Raw genomic sequence first — 15,160 nt, forward strand, 5'->3', positions numbered from 1 at the left:
TTTTGCCAGACTGACTGATGGAAAGAAATGGAGCCACAGGCTGGTAATGGCCAGGCTACCAGACCCCTGGTATTATTCAAACAGAGAGTGGGGGTTTATCTGATATGGCTTGGTATGTGAAATCCATCTACATGGAGGTAATTAACCGCCATGTACTGTATAGCTACCAGGTTCACATCACATCACATTTCGGAAGAACCCTATAGAACTCCTCCTGGGCTTGACCTCCTTTCCTCTCAAGCAGATGTCCTATAGTCATGAGGTGTCTCAAGGTCTTTCACCAGGTACGGATCGCATATCGAGAGAACTTTGTAGAACTCCTCCTGGGCTTTACCTCCTTTCTTCTCAAGCGTGAGTATCAGAGCACGGTTCTGCTTGGTTTCTGATTCTTTGCTCTCCACGACCTCTCTCTCCTGAGAGTTCAGAACTCTACATGCTACAAGATCAGAGAGGATGGGTGCCAGGAGCCCTAGACGCGTCTCTAGCGCTGCTTTGTGTCTGTGGAAGAAGTTCTGACCTGGTGGGGTGTAGGGACTTGAGGGCAGGAACTCTAAAACAGAAACAGGAGGCTTCTGTCATTAAAATATTGGGAAAAAGGTAAATGTACAGCTAATTTTAGTTTAAGTACCTGTTAGGTAAGTCGTAATCAAAAATAAAGAGTCAGTAAAGGGTACGATTGTGGTAGTTAGTGATTATTACTGTGTATGTCGTTTTTATAAAAGTGCTACATGTCATTACTTCTAAGTAACATCCTATTTACCACACAACCAGACAGTGTTGTTGTAGGGTTAGTAACTGTGAAGTACAGTGTCAAAAATGAGTATTTTTGTAGAGGTGAGTGGTTATTATCGGGTCATTTACAAATGTTTACAATAATTTACAATTTACATTTGATAACGCTTTAGTAAAATTAGTTGATTTGTAGTCTGTTATCTACCAACAATGTGGGGAACCCTCAGAAACAACTGTACTCAGGTTCTGACAGAGGGAACTGTGTGAAAATCCACCTAGTGTAAAATTAACAATTTACCTGCTGAAGTCCCTCCCTTCTGGTGAGCTGTTAATAGAAAATAACAATATCATCTGAAATTACAATTCAGCTAAATGTTTCTAAACATGATTTTACTTCCAATATCTGTCATGAAATGTTTCCCAAGTGTCAAAAACCTATTTACCTGAAAGGTTTATATAGGTCTTCCACACATGCCCATTGCCACTTTCATGCAGATATAGATGAATGGGTTCCATGATGGATAAAAACACCTGAAATATTGGACAGCAGCCTTCATAGCCTTCATGAAATGTATCGATCTGCAGCCCATCAAGAGAAGAGAAAAGGAATTACTCTCATCACCTTTGACTGATCAACAGCTAAATTTAGAACCAATGAACAAAGAATCAATCGTCATTCTATTTACCTCTGGAATAACTTTGTGCACTACTTTGGGCTTCTCTGAAGGGCAGGTGAGACTGTACTCCTCATCAGAGATTAGTCTGCAGTTTGATATGGTATCAACATAGATCTCTGCTCTTTGCTTCAACTTCCTTCTCTTTTCACATAGCTGGATCGAAAGAATATCCCCAAATACAATTAATATACAGTACTGTGCAAACGTTTTAGGCAGGTGTGAAAAAATGCTATGAACTAAGAATGCTTTGAAAAATGTAAACAATAAATGTTTATTTTTTATCCATTTACATGGTAAGACTGAGCACAGCAACAAGACACAACGTAGTTATACTGCATCAGCAGGGTCTCTCCCAGACAAAGATTTCAAAGCAGACAGGGGTTTCAAAATGTGCAGTTCCAGCTGTTTTGAAGAAGACGTTGAGGATCGTAGACGCAGTGTTCAGCCAAGGAAACTTAATGCAGCTGATGAAAAACACATCAAGCTTATTTACCTTCGAAATCGGAAGATTTCAAGCAGTGGCATCAGCTCAGAACGGGCAGAAACCAGTGGTACCCAGGTACAGACATTTACTGTCCGGGGAAGTCTGGCCAGAAGTGGTCTTCATGGAAGAGTTGCAGCCAAAAAGCTCTACCCCGACAAGGAAACAAGGCCAAGTGACTGAACTAAGCACGTAAACATAGAAACTAGGGTGCAGAAACATGGCAGAAGGTGCTCTGGACTGATGAGTCAAAATTAGAAATATTTGGCTGTAGAAGAAGGCAGTTTGTTCGCTGGAGGCTGGAGAGAGGTACAATAATGAGAGTCTGCAGGCAACAGTGAAGCATGGTAGAGGTTCCTTTCCAGTTTGGGGCTGCATTTCTGCAAGTGGAGTTGGAGATTTGGTCAGGATGAATGGTGTCCTCAATGCTGAGAAATACAGGCAGATACTAATCCATCATGCAATACCATCAGGGAGGCGTATGATTGGCACCAAATGTATTCTGCAGCAGGAACATAACCCCAAACATACAGCCAATGTCATTAACAACTATCTTCAGCTTAAAGAAGAACAGAAAGTCCTGCAAGTGATGGTATGACCCCCACAGAGCCCTAATCTCTACATCATCGAGTCTGTCTGGGTTTACATGAAGAGACAGAAGAATTTTAGGAAGCCTACATCCACAGAAGATCTGTGGTTAGTTCTCTTAAGATGTTTGGAACAATTTACAAGCCGTGTTCCTTCAAAAACTGCGCAAGTGTATCTGGAAGAATTGATGCTATTTTGAAGGCAAAGGGTGGTCACACCAAATATTGATTTAATTTAGAATTTTCTTCTGTTCCTTCACTGCATTTTGTTAATTTATGAAGAATTGATGAAAATAAACTGTTAACACTTCCATTTTTGAAAGCATTCTTAGTTTACAGCATTTTTTCACACCTGCCTAAAACTTTTGCACAGTACTGTATATATAGCCATTAAAAAATGAATACACTAAAATGAGCACATAAATGATCATGATTATATATTCCAATGTCTTCTTAAGGGAACATGTCTTTGTTTTATTTTAATCTATGAACAATCCATCAACAACAGTACACTGTATACATTGTGATTTTATTTGATTGATAAAACAGTGCTTGTATGTAGCCAATAGATCACCACTTCACCACACATTGCTTGTGTGTAGCCAATAGATCACCACTTCACCATACAGTGCCTGTATGTAGCCAATAGATCACCACTTCACCATACAGTGCCTGTATGTAGCCCATTTCACCATACAGTGCTTGCATGCAGCCAATAGATCAACACTTCACCACACAGCCTTCTAAAAAAATCCTAAAATTCCTACCTCACAGAGATCGAAATTCCTTGGTAGCAGAAAAACATTCAGTACAGTCTCATCTAGAATGAGTATCACAAGAGCTTCGATCCGGCATTTGATGTTTTCCTCTCTGCGTCTTTTTTTGCCAAGTCCAAACTTAGAGAATCCATTGATGTTAAAAAACACATGGGTGTCTGAAGTTTTCAGAGGCTGGAGCATCTCAAACATTTTGTCACTTATGTGTATTATAGTTAGTGGTGGAGTCTTATCACCTGCAGAAAGATAGAGGAAAAAAGCATCTTGCATGTGGCAAAATAGACAAGTTAGCAAACACTAAATGCCTAGCAAGGGGGAAAGTAACTTTGAAACAGCCACTCACTGGAAATGATCTCACAGTGTGGAAATCCCAGCTGGCTGACAGTCCCCTGAAGACCTTTCATCTTGAACAGCGGACCCGCTGCCATTAAACCTTCACACTCCAGCTGTCCGTAGTCCCAGGACGTTGTGTGGTACTGCACCTCAGCCGCCGTGTCCGTTTTGAAGATCAGCCCTGTGTAACGACACTGGAACACACCTGCAGAGCTACAGCTGAACCTACAATTAGAGCAAATCAGGAACGAGTAAATCATACAGGAAATTACATTTGATAAAATAAGACCTTCTGACACTGGCAAATGCAACAACTAACCAGTATGTGGTCCTCTCTGAAGTAGTGATGTCTGGTGTGAAGACCTGAGAGAATAAAAAACAATGATATTGATATTGTATGGCTGAAAAATATAGTAAATAAATATTATGATCCAATGACTAAATGAACATACCTCTACATCTCCATTGCATTTCCTGTCTTCGGCACTACACATGTCTTCCACTTCCCCTGCAAAACCACAGATTTGTTAACATGATATGATGAGCACTTGATTGACTGCAGATATGTGGGCTGTTAATCATACCTTTCTTTTCTGGAAGCTGTCCACCAAGGAGTCTTCTGCAGAAAATAATGCAGATAAAATGAAAGATTAAATACACTTAGTTTTAAATATATTTTCCCAGTAACTTTTTTCACATAATTTTACATGTCTTAAACAAATTAACAACATAATTATTTCCCAACATTATGGTAGAACATTTTCAAAATCTGTATGCAAAATATGCATTTGTAAAGTTGATCAAATACCAAAATGGCAGTAAAATTAACTATATTTAGTTTACCTCTCTGATTTCTGTGGAATAGACATGTCTGATAGCACTGCTACTGAGGGGCCAGGGGCTTCATTGTTCTCTGATTCATCACAATCTTCATCTTCATCTTCAAAAAAAATAAACCATTAATGTGCCTTCCTTTAAAGTGATCACTACTGAAAATGTTTTTGTTTTATACAGACAAAAACAGTGTAAGTAACATCAGTTTGTTGACACTTCTGTGATCAAGCATGGCCGTATCCAGCTCTGAGGTCACTGAGGTCACTGAGGTCTGGACCTCTGTAATGTTTTCAGTTTCAGAAATAAAATTCACTAATGAATGAAAATTCCAGCGGTTGAGAATGTGTCATCTGACTGTGTGCATGTAGGCTGTAGCGAGTTATTTAGTGTGAGAGTTGAGAGGGGAGGGTGCAGCTCCTCCCTCCCAATACTGTGTTGAATGTAAACTGGCAGCTGTTAAGATTTAAGTCACTGGTTTTGGGAAAAAATTGTCACTCGTCACTGGTTTTGGGAAAAAATTGTCACTCCAAAGTTCTAACACAAGAAATGTCCAAATGCTTTTAGCGTGTATCATCTATGCATAGCTGGGTGTTGGCCAGAAATGTTTATAATGTGCGTGTGTGTGTGTGTGTGTGTGTGTATGTGTGTGTGTGTGTTTGTGTGTGTGTGTTTTAATTTTTTTAATACAATATTTAGGTACCTCTGAAGATTAATTACCTTCCTACTCTTCTCAGATAATTTGCGCTGTATGTAAGCATACGTAGCACTTTGGGATCAATGTTTTATTTAGATAGGTGAAATAGACAAAATTACTTCAAAAGTGGCTGCCGGCTTCAGTCTGATAGTCAACTGTGGAAAGGCACTGTAATACTAGATTTCTAGGCAGAGTTTCAAAGAAGACGTCATATTCAAGACTAGTTGGTGAAAGGTAAAGACTAAAATGAGCAAATTACTAAAATGCAAACTGCTACTGGGCAGAAGATGATTGAAAGAAAACATGGACAGACAAAGATAATACACTGCTGAGAGATAGAGTTTGTCGAGTAAAAAGAAACAAGTAAGGCTCGCCACTCTCATCCTACAACAAGACAAACCAACCCAAAGCACTGCTCCACATTTTGCAAGACTTATTTCAGTCAAGCAGTCAAGCTTTAATACAGCAAACTTTGTAACTGCATGAATTGAAGGAGTCTCTGATGAAAGCAGTTATAAGCTGTTATTTTAAGCAGAAATAATTGGTCATATCTTCAAAATATTGTATTTTTCTATTCATTTCACAACTTATTTGAGGGATACAAATATGTGTTTTCCTTAAAGTCATTTTTTGGTGAATGTCAAACTTTGAAAAATAGTATGATTTCAAAACTGCTGTACTGGGTTAAATTCCCTACAGTATATAATTCATGAGATGATAGTAGTGCACCAGTAAAGAAACACATGTCGTATTACATTTCACATTACATTTTGAAAATGTTTTCTTCAATTTAACTGGCAATGGACTAATATTAAATTAAATTAACATATCAATGTTATACAGTACACAAGACACACACATAGATAATAATTCATCAGGGGAAATGAAAGCAAAAAACACTATTCTTGTACATAAAAAAATCAACTCACCAACTGAAAATGTATGAGTATCTCTCTGCCCGAAGACATCCATCTGTCTGTCCTCCATCTGTCTGTCCTCTGCTCCCTGTTGTTTCCTTCTCACCTCCATTTCCTCAGGTCTCTCTCTGTCCTTCTCATAGTGATGGCCACTGTTTCCTGACTCTGGGCCAGTCTTCTCAGCTCTGAACCCTCTTTCTTTCCTAGAACCTCTCGGAGTTCCAGAACTCACAGTGTTGATGGATTCCTGAGAGCCCCATCCAGAAGGGGCTTCAGAAGGTGCTGCTGATGTGTGTGTGCCGTAGCCAGAGCTTTCCTCTGTGAACATCTCAGATCTGTCATCTCCACTCACTGAAACAGAACACAATTACACTCAAGAGACACTTAAGAATTACACTTACTTGATCAATGTCACCATTCATCCCAAAAGTACATGTAGAGTGACCACCTTTACTGAGGCGGTTTTAATTTGGTGCCACCATATCTACAAGTTTCCCTAGGTGCACTTTAAATGCCAAGATACTGTCTCTGACACTGATTTAGTCAAATTATTAAACATAGACAAAGCATAATTACCAATAACTTGCAGTCAGTACTTTCAGTCAGGACTGATGCTTAATATCACATGTAGAGCATTATATCACATTATACACCCTCTACACCCATGACTGTACTCCCTCCTGCCCATCCAACTACATCTTCAAATTTGCAGATGATACAACAGTGCTTGGCCTCATCTCCAACAACGATGAGGCTGCCTACAGGCAAGAAGTGGGAAACCTGGCAGTCTGGTGATCTGAGCACAACCTCAGTCTCAACATAAAGAAAACAAAAGAGATGATCATTGACTTCCGGAAGTCTGCCCAGCACAATCACCATCTCCCACTCTACATCAACGATAAAGAGGTTGAGCGAGTCACCTCTGTTAAGTTTCTGGGTCTGACACTGACGGAGGAGTTGTCCTGGGTCAAAAACACAGCTTCCGTTTTGGGGAAGGCCCAGCAACGCCTCTTTTATCTCCGGAAGTTGAGGAAAGAACACCTTCCTCAGAGGCTGCTGTATAACTTTTACTGCTGCGCTATAGAGAGTGTGCTGACATACTGCCTAAATGTATGGTTCTACAGCTGCACAAAGGCGGAGCAGGCAGCCATCCAGAGGCTGATTTAAACAGCTGGAAGGATCATTGGAGCAGAGCTGCCCGACATCTTTTCCATCTCCTCCTCCCGTTGCCTGCAGCGCTCTAAACGCATCCTCACAGACCCTTCCCATCCTGCCCATCATCTGTTCCTGTTACTCCCGTCAGGGAAAAGGTTCAGATCATCAAAGGCACGCACCTCAAGGATGGCAAAGAGCTTCTATCCTTGTGCAATAAGGCTTCTCAACAGCTCACCCACACCCCCCACTCCCCCCCCCCCCCCCCCTTCATCTCCCCCCGGCCCAGCCCAACCCCCACGGACTGCACTTCAATATGTAGATATATTGCTTTTAAAAATGATAATATTTATTATTAATATTTTATTAATTGTTATTTATGATTATTTAGCAGTTGAAGAAGTCTGTTGCTGCCTCTACTGTCTCGTTGTCCTTGTGACAATGACAGTAAAGTACTTTGAACTTGAGACACTATGGGATTTACTAACATAATTTAGCCACTTCAGGCGTAATTTCTCCATAAAATGAGGGTAAAGACATGGAACCGTATTTACAAATGTGGCTTGGGTAAAATCACAGATTGCCCGCTGCTGAAACTATTGAAGCAAGTTGCGCTTCTTGTCTAATACGTATGCATACATGGGAAGGTATAAGGGAAAGTGGGTGTTCTCCACAAAAAGATGGGAGGAGATGCGTAATGTGAGCCTAATTATGTATTCCGTGGTATTTTCTAAAACTGCCTGACGAGAGCACATCTGTTATTTGCGTGACAATTATCCGCCTCATAAAAGCAGGTCTAAACCAGGTCTGCTCCATTTGTAACAAAACAAGAGATGTTTTAGCATGACACATCAGCTGCTCAATGGAAAAAATGTGCGTGCGAGATATTTTACGCAATTCATGAAACAAAAACAATACAAACATCAGGGATACAGGTGAAATAATAACTGAAATGTTACTTGTTTAAATGTTTATATTTGATATATCATTTAATTTAGGCATATAATAGTGCTGTAATTTGTCCATTTAAGTTTCACAGCAGGGTACCAGACATATCTTTAACAGAGGGCTCTGCGGTATCGATACCCCCCTCCACACTTGCAACCTGTCAGAAACCAGTGTTTGTTGGAGGACATCTTCTGAGATGGTTAATGGTTCAGATTGTGGGGGGCCTGAGCCGGTCATCATGGTCTGAGCTCGGTTGAATGACACTTTTTCTTTTGGATGTATACATTTGAAAACTCCGGGTTGACAAATGACAATTGTTGTCATGGTTACACGACTCCTGCCCCTCTAGTTATAGCCCCTCGAGAGCAAGTTTCTCCCAGTGCCATGACAACCGAACGCCAGCGTATCTGAAAACCTTGTATCTGAATACGCCGTTTAAGTGTGGACGGAAGGGCTAAACGGAGAAATATTTCTGCGTTTTTATATTTACCCGGGTAAGTGTGGACGGGGCCTAGATTTGTTGTAACCTTGTGAACAGAAAGCTCTAATTCTAATTCTAAATCTAACTCAACATCCATGGTGGCAGTAACACGCAGGCCCATCCCCCCTTGTTTTATGGGAGGGCTAATTACACTAGAGGGCTGAGTAAGGTGCTGATTGCCCAAGGAGGTTCTGGTTCGATAAATACTATGTAGAGTGCGGAAACACAGCCCAGTACTTTCAGGCCTGAGGTAAAATGTGTCACCAGATCACTTGAAGAAATTATCTGACAAATATGGCCAATATTTGTTCTCAGAGAGCATTAATAGTTTAAGGTGGTCATCCTAATGTTACTGATAATGTACTGTACGTCTTCACTGACAAACAAATGGCTTTTGAACACACTTATCTGGCTGGCTGGATGATGTTAATACTGAAATAATATAGCTGTCAAGGTTGCTACATGTTCAGGTAGCTAGCGTGTTTCAACTAGCCTTTTCCTATTAAGATTGAGTCTCCAAATATATGGTATAAAATAATTACTATCACACCCCAACATTCAAATGAGACTCTAGACTGTAGTACATTATGACAAAGGCTCACTGTTAACTCACTTTTAGGGGGACAATCAATGCTTCCCTCCAGCCCCAACTCTGCCATACGCTCTGTCATTCGATCGGCCATCTTGTCCTTCTCCATTTTCTGGCCATCTCTTTTATTCCAACTAAAGAAACCTTGCATTCCAGAATTCAAAGTTAGTCAATCCCAGATACTTGCAGATGTTTAGTATTGAATTCTAGGTTTATCTCTTGCTTCCAAAAAAGTTGTAACGATAGGGAAAGGAATAACATAACATCTGGTTGAAAGAACTAAACTGTGTCAAAAGCATTGCTATCTTCTTGAGTATCTCATCTCAGGAACTTACGAGTAAGGAAGGTTTTTCTTTGCCTCCCCTTTTGTTTCTGCTTCCCTTCCTGTGTTTCCTCCAGTCTCTTCCTGCTCATCTCAAAATGGCAGCCATTGTTCATTACCACCATCTCTTCAACCTTCTCCAGCAGCTGTGTTACTTGAGTCCTGTGACCTCTGCCCTTATTGTCAAGGACATGGTATCTGTTCCCACACTTCTCTACCAGCCACCTGAGGGCATTTCCTTCACTCTCAATGTACTGCTCAATGGTTGTGTCTTCCAACCAGTCCCCATAGGTGAACAGCACCATGGTGTGACTCCAAATATCTTCACCAGCAAGCCTTAAGTGTTCCTCAATATTTTTTCTGTGGAGCTCTGAGATAGATCTATCTACACGTATGACCAGGAGGACAGCGTGTGGTCCTGGAGGACATAGAGACACACTGAGCACAATCTCCTGTTTAGTGAGCTCAGGAGTGTCTTTGAGGTTGAAAGTACTCCACCATCCTGGAGCCTCGACTACTGTGACCTGTCTGCCTGCTACTTCTCCCTGTCTCTTCACACACTGAGCTGTTCTTCTCCCTGCAGTATAAAACTCCTCTCTGCCCAGGATGGTGTTTCCTGATGAACTCTTCCCAGCATCTTGGTATCCCAGCAGCACAATCTTCACCTCTGAGAGATGTGGAACATAACCTGTATTCAGAAACAGCACATAAATAATAATTTAAGAGGTGGGAAAGTCTAGGAAACTGTTGTTCTTTGATGGCAATTAATTAATAATCAATCAAGGGACATATGAAGAAAAAAAGGCATACCGGTAAGTAAGACATGAGTGGCTATTTCCATGTATGAATTCCTATTTAATTGTCCTGAACATGACGTTAAACTGTACCCATGTAGATGGAGCTTGTGAGTGTGCAAGACACAGCAATGGTCTAAGGGAAGGAAACCCTAACAGAAAACCAACTGGTTCTCCAGGTTTGGGGTTGGGCTACAGGCCAATCACCTGTTCCTAGATTTCTGAAACTGAAACTATTCAGACTTCAATCAGCGTTGGTGATGCTGTGACTGTGGACAGAGTTACAGCCACACACATCATGAGGTCACTGGGTCAAAGCCAATGGGAAGCCCAGTATCTAACAAAGTTAATAGCAACAAAAAGAGACAACCACAGGGTTAGTATGCTGGAACGTGTGTACCCTATACAGAACAGGTAAAGCCGAATAAAGAGAAATGGAGCAATATGGATGTGAGTTGTTAGGACTTAGTGAGACCAGATGAACTGGGGCTGGCCGTACCTAGCTTGCAAATGACAACACGTTGATTTACTCTGGAGAAGAGGAAGAATACAAATGGGGTGTGGCCTAATGGAAGCAAAAGAAGCAAAGAGGAGCGTAATGGAATGGAGACTAGTTAGCAGCCGAGTAACAAGCACCAGATCATACCAGACTTCAAGAAAATTACCATCATACAAACATATGCACCAACTAGAGGTCACAGACTAAGATAAAGACGTACTCCAGATGACTTTAGACAGATATAACAAACATGACATTGTAATAGTGATGGTGGACTTAAATGCAAAAGTGGGAGAAAACCACATGGACATGGAAGAGGTCATGGGAACCCATGGAATGTTTTCAACACAGAGACATGCACAAAGCCACATGGGTGTCCCCTGATGGCAGAACAAAGAACCGGATTGACCACATTATGATTAAACAAGAATAAATGACGCCGATAGAAGACACCAGAGTCTATAGAGGAGCAGACGTAGCAAGCGACTCATGACAAGACTACGGATGGAGCTCCATACAAAACCCAGAGAGAAGAAAGATCATGCCAAGGTTGGACTTCCAAAAGAGTTACAATGAAGAATTCAGGGAGAAGTTCAATGTAGAATTGCACAACAGATTTGAGGCCCTTGAAGTGGAAGATGGCATTAATGAACATTGCAACCAGATAGAGAATATAGATAATGTGACTTGACGGATGAATAAGAAGAAGAGTAAACCATTCCTGACTGCAGAGACCTGGCAAGCAATTGACAAGAGGATAGAGACCTCAGACAAGATCAACAGCACCAGATCGGAAAGAATCAAAGAAAGGCTACGGGAAGAATACACATTGAAGGACAGAGAAGTGAAGCTAAGAGCAAGACAAGGCAGGAGGAAATGGCTGGACCTTAAATGCTCTAAAATCAGCAGAGAATGATGGATGGAGAAATGTGAATGAGTGAAGAACTCAACTATACACAAACTTCATCGACTTCAAAAAAGTGTTTCACTCCGCCGAGACAGCCTATGTAAGATGATGAAATCATACATACAGCATTCCAGACAAGTTGACAAAAATGGTCCAGCTCATGTACAAAGACTTTGAATGCACCTTACTGGAGGAAATAGAACATACAAGATGGTTCAAGATCCCCACAGGCGTCAAACAAGGATGCAGCATGTCAGTCTTTCTATTCCTACTTGACTGGGTCATGTGAAGAACAACAGATGGACGCAGAAATGGCATCAGACAGAACTTCACAACCAAGCTTGAAGATTTAGATTATGCAGAAGACATTGTACTCCTTCCAGTGGCGGTTTTAGGCACGGGCGACCCGGGCAGTCGCCCGGGGCGGCACTTTTTCATGACACGTGAGGGGCGGCACGAGCACTTAAAAAATAGTAATAATAATCTGGGCCGCGAAGCGCTTTTCTATTTCTATATATCATATCACTGCGTGAGGAATTGGCAAATTGGCGCCCCCTGCAGCTGCAGGCGCACCTGCTCGCTAAGAAGGTGCAGCGCAATCCTGGGTGAAAGGGGGAAAGAGAGAGGGGGCGGCGGGCAGTTCAGCTCTGGGTCTCCCAATAAACATTATAATTAATTACCCTATACTTTTTGTTTGTCTGAATTGTGTGAAATGGCTTATAAAAATAGGTAATACAGAACGATTATGTGGTCACCAAGGGCAAGGTTAATTGGTGGAAGGAGACCACTAACTGCATCAATGTATCCAACTGGTGAAGGTAATAGTGAGCAGAGTAGATAGATAGTCAGATAGATACTTTATTCATCCCGAGGGAAATGTAATGCATCTTTAACAGAGTAGTCTATTACATTATCGATAAAGCTATTGAAGGATGCTCGAGTGGACAAGGTAAAAATGTGTTTTATTTTCTCAAGTGTAGCTTAACCAATATTCCTATTACTGTAAGGCAACCAGCTAATGTTGAGCACCAACTGAGTTGTTTGCTAGCTAGCGTTAGCTAGCTGATTTGACCATAGGGTATGAACATGTTCATTCATCTGACACTAGGCTAATCCCGCTAGCCACAACTAACATAATGTAACAGCATACAGAGTACTAGTATAATCTTAATAATTAGCAGGTCGATAACTAGCTGGTTAGACCACAGATTTCCTTTTGACACCACTAGACTAGCAAGCGTTAGCGAAATCCCATTAGCCACTATTAGCTAACTCAACTAACTATAATGCATGTTGAGTGCTTGCACAACATAACTTGCAAAGAGCTGGTGTTAGCTAACATTAATGCACATGATGTGTGCATTGATTATCTAAAGTGTGTTATTTAAATGCTCTATTGAAAGAGTTGTGCAATTGAAAAGCATACAGAGTACTAGTATAATCTTAATAATTAACAGGTCGATAGCTAGCTGGTTAGACCATAGATTTCCTTTTGACACCACTAGACTAGCAAGCGTTGCACTTGCACAACATAACTTGCAGATGGCTGGTTAGCTAACATTAATGTAAATTATGTGTGCAATAATTCTCTTAAGTGTGTTATTCAAATGTTCTATTGAAGGATTTGTGCAATTGATACATTTCATTTTTTCTTTCACTTATATTGTTATAATTGGAAAAAGTACGATTTTTTTTTCGGGGGGGGGGGGGGGGGGGGGGGGGGGGGGGGCGCGCTCGGAGGGGATATCGCCCGGGGCGTAATTCCATGCAGAACCGCCACTGACTCCTTCCATCTAAACACGATCACTTCCAAGAAAAGACCAACAGACTGGTTAAGAATGCAGGAAGAGTCGGACTGAAATTTAACACAGCAAAGTGCAAAGCGATGAGGATGAGCAAGTATTGTGTGAATGACAAGATTTGTGAGTGACCGCCGCAACCAGCCCACAAGTTGTTGGCTTTGTGATGAAGGTGGAAACTTTGCCGGAGCGATGCAAATATTAATTTTCTGTAAGTTTGCAGGCATTGCCAATGGCAAACATTATAACAAAACAAAATACTTTAAACAAAACAAGATTAAATGTCAGAATGTAGCGTAACAGTATTACCTAGAGAAACAACTCTACCTCACAGCAGGAGAGCTGTCCTTCTCTCTCAACCACCCCTGTAACAAAATGCCCCTCTTCCTCTCCTAGTGGTACGGTGTGAAGCTAATGCCCCAGCATGAAGTGCGCTTTCCCGTTTGGACCAGTATGGGGAAGCAAGAGCATCAGAAAGTGTGAGTATGTATGTTTAACCGGTTTGTGGACGTTATTGAAATATCAATGGCAAATGGATGATGACAAAAGTGGGTACCACACTATAAACCAGTATAATTTAGAGACGACAGAGGTGTAAGAAAATGTCACAATGTATTAACTATTGCTATATTGCGGCAGACCAAACAAAGGCCAACCGGCGGTAAACACCCGACACAAACATACCCTCACACCATGTAGCAAACAAGCCCCACAAACACTAAACAACACTTTCAATAATTTCAATGATTTTCATACATCGTGATCAGAGGGGAGAGACACTGTGTATGTGTGTATACGTGCGTGGGAGAATAAATAAAGTCTCCCTCTCTCACTCCGCACTCATAGTAAAGCGGGCAAACAGTCCACAAAGTTTATAGCAGTGAGAAGGGAAATGTTAACCTTCTCTCAAGATCGGAAACGGAAATGATGAAGTAGAAGATGTAGAAGAGTTTGCTTGTCTTGGAGCCTCAGACAGGAATGACGGAGGAGGGACAGAGGACATCAAGAATAGACTAAACAAGGCAAGAGGAGCATTCTACAACCTGATGAAGATATGGGGAGCTCTTTGGTTGTGAAGCATGGGAAGTAACAAAGGCAGAGCAAAACTAAATGGACAGCTTCCAATTCTCATGCCTCATAAGGATCCTCAGAATAAGATGGCCACAGAAAATATGCAATGAGGAAATTGAAAAGATTACAAGGGTCAACTAGATAAGCAATGAACTTAAAAGAAGAGGCTGGAATTGGATCCAACATGTTCTGCAGAAAGAGCAAAATAATGATTGTATGGTGGCAATGGGCTGGCAACCAGAGGGGGAACGCGCTGTAGGTCATCGAAAGACAACCTGGAGACGAACAGTGGAGTAGGGAGAGGAGTGAAGGATGGAGAAGCTCGAATGAGATTTGAGGTCTGACGAAAGACCGAGCAGACTGGAAAAAGGAAGTTGCAGCCTTATGTGCCTCATGGCCCGGAGAAAATAAAAAATCATATGTATATATATTCAGCAAACCAAAATGAAATGAAAGCAAGTGTTTTAAGTGCGGTAGGATATGTTCCTCCATTTTGTTTAGAAGTTCATGTAACTTATGTGTGCAGGAGGTGAATTTGTGGTCATGTAGATTAGTGTTGAATATGAA

At 41.2% G+C, this 15,160-nt stretch overlaps 1 protein-coding gene across 1 annotated transcript in view; it reads right to left on the reverse strand.

The window, feature by feature from the left end:
- Positions 1 to 236: 236 nt before the first annotated feature.
- LOC308367717 (uncharacterized protein) overlaps positions 237 to 15,160 on the reverse strand; it is a gene marked incomplete at both ends in the record, with an annotated part of 44,290 nt that continues 29,366 nt past the window's right edge. Inside the window, 4 exons of the mRNA XM_080841708.1 lie at positions 237 to 550; positions 3,597 to 3,811; positions 6,196 to 6,382; positions 9,537 to 10,211. Coding sequence (XP_080697834.1) covers positions 237 to 550; positions 3,597 to 3,811; positions 6,196 to 6,382; positions 9,537 to 10,211 — 1,391 coding nt within the window. The remainder of the gene's footprint in view (positions 551 to 3,596; positions 3,812 to 6,195; positions 6,383 to 9,536; positions 10,212 to 15,160) is intronic.

This window comes from Sprattus sprattus (assembly GCF_963457725.1).
Source record: "Sprattus sprattus genome assembly, chromosome: 1".
NCBI lineage: Eukaryota > Metazoa > Chordata > Actinopteri > Clupeiformes > Clupeidae > Sprattus > Sprattus sprattus.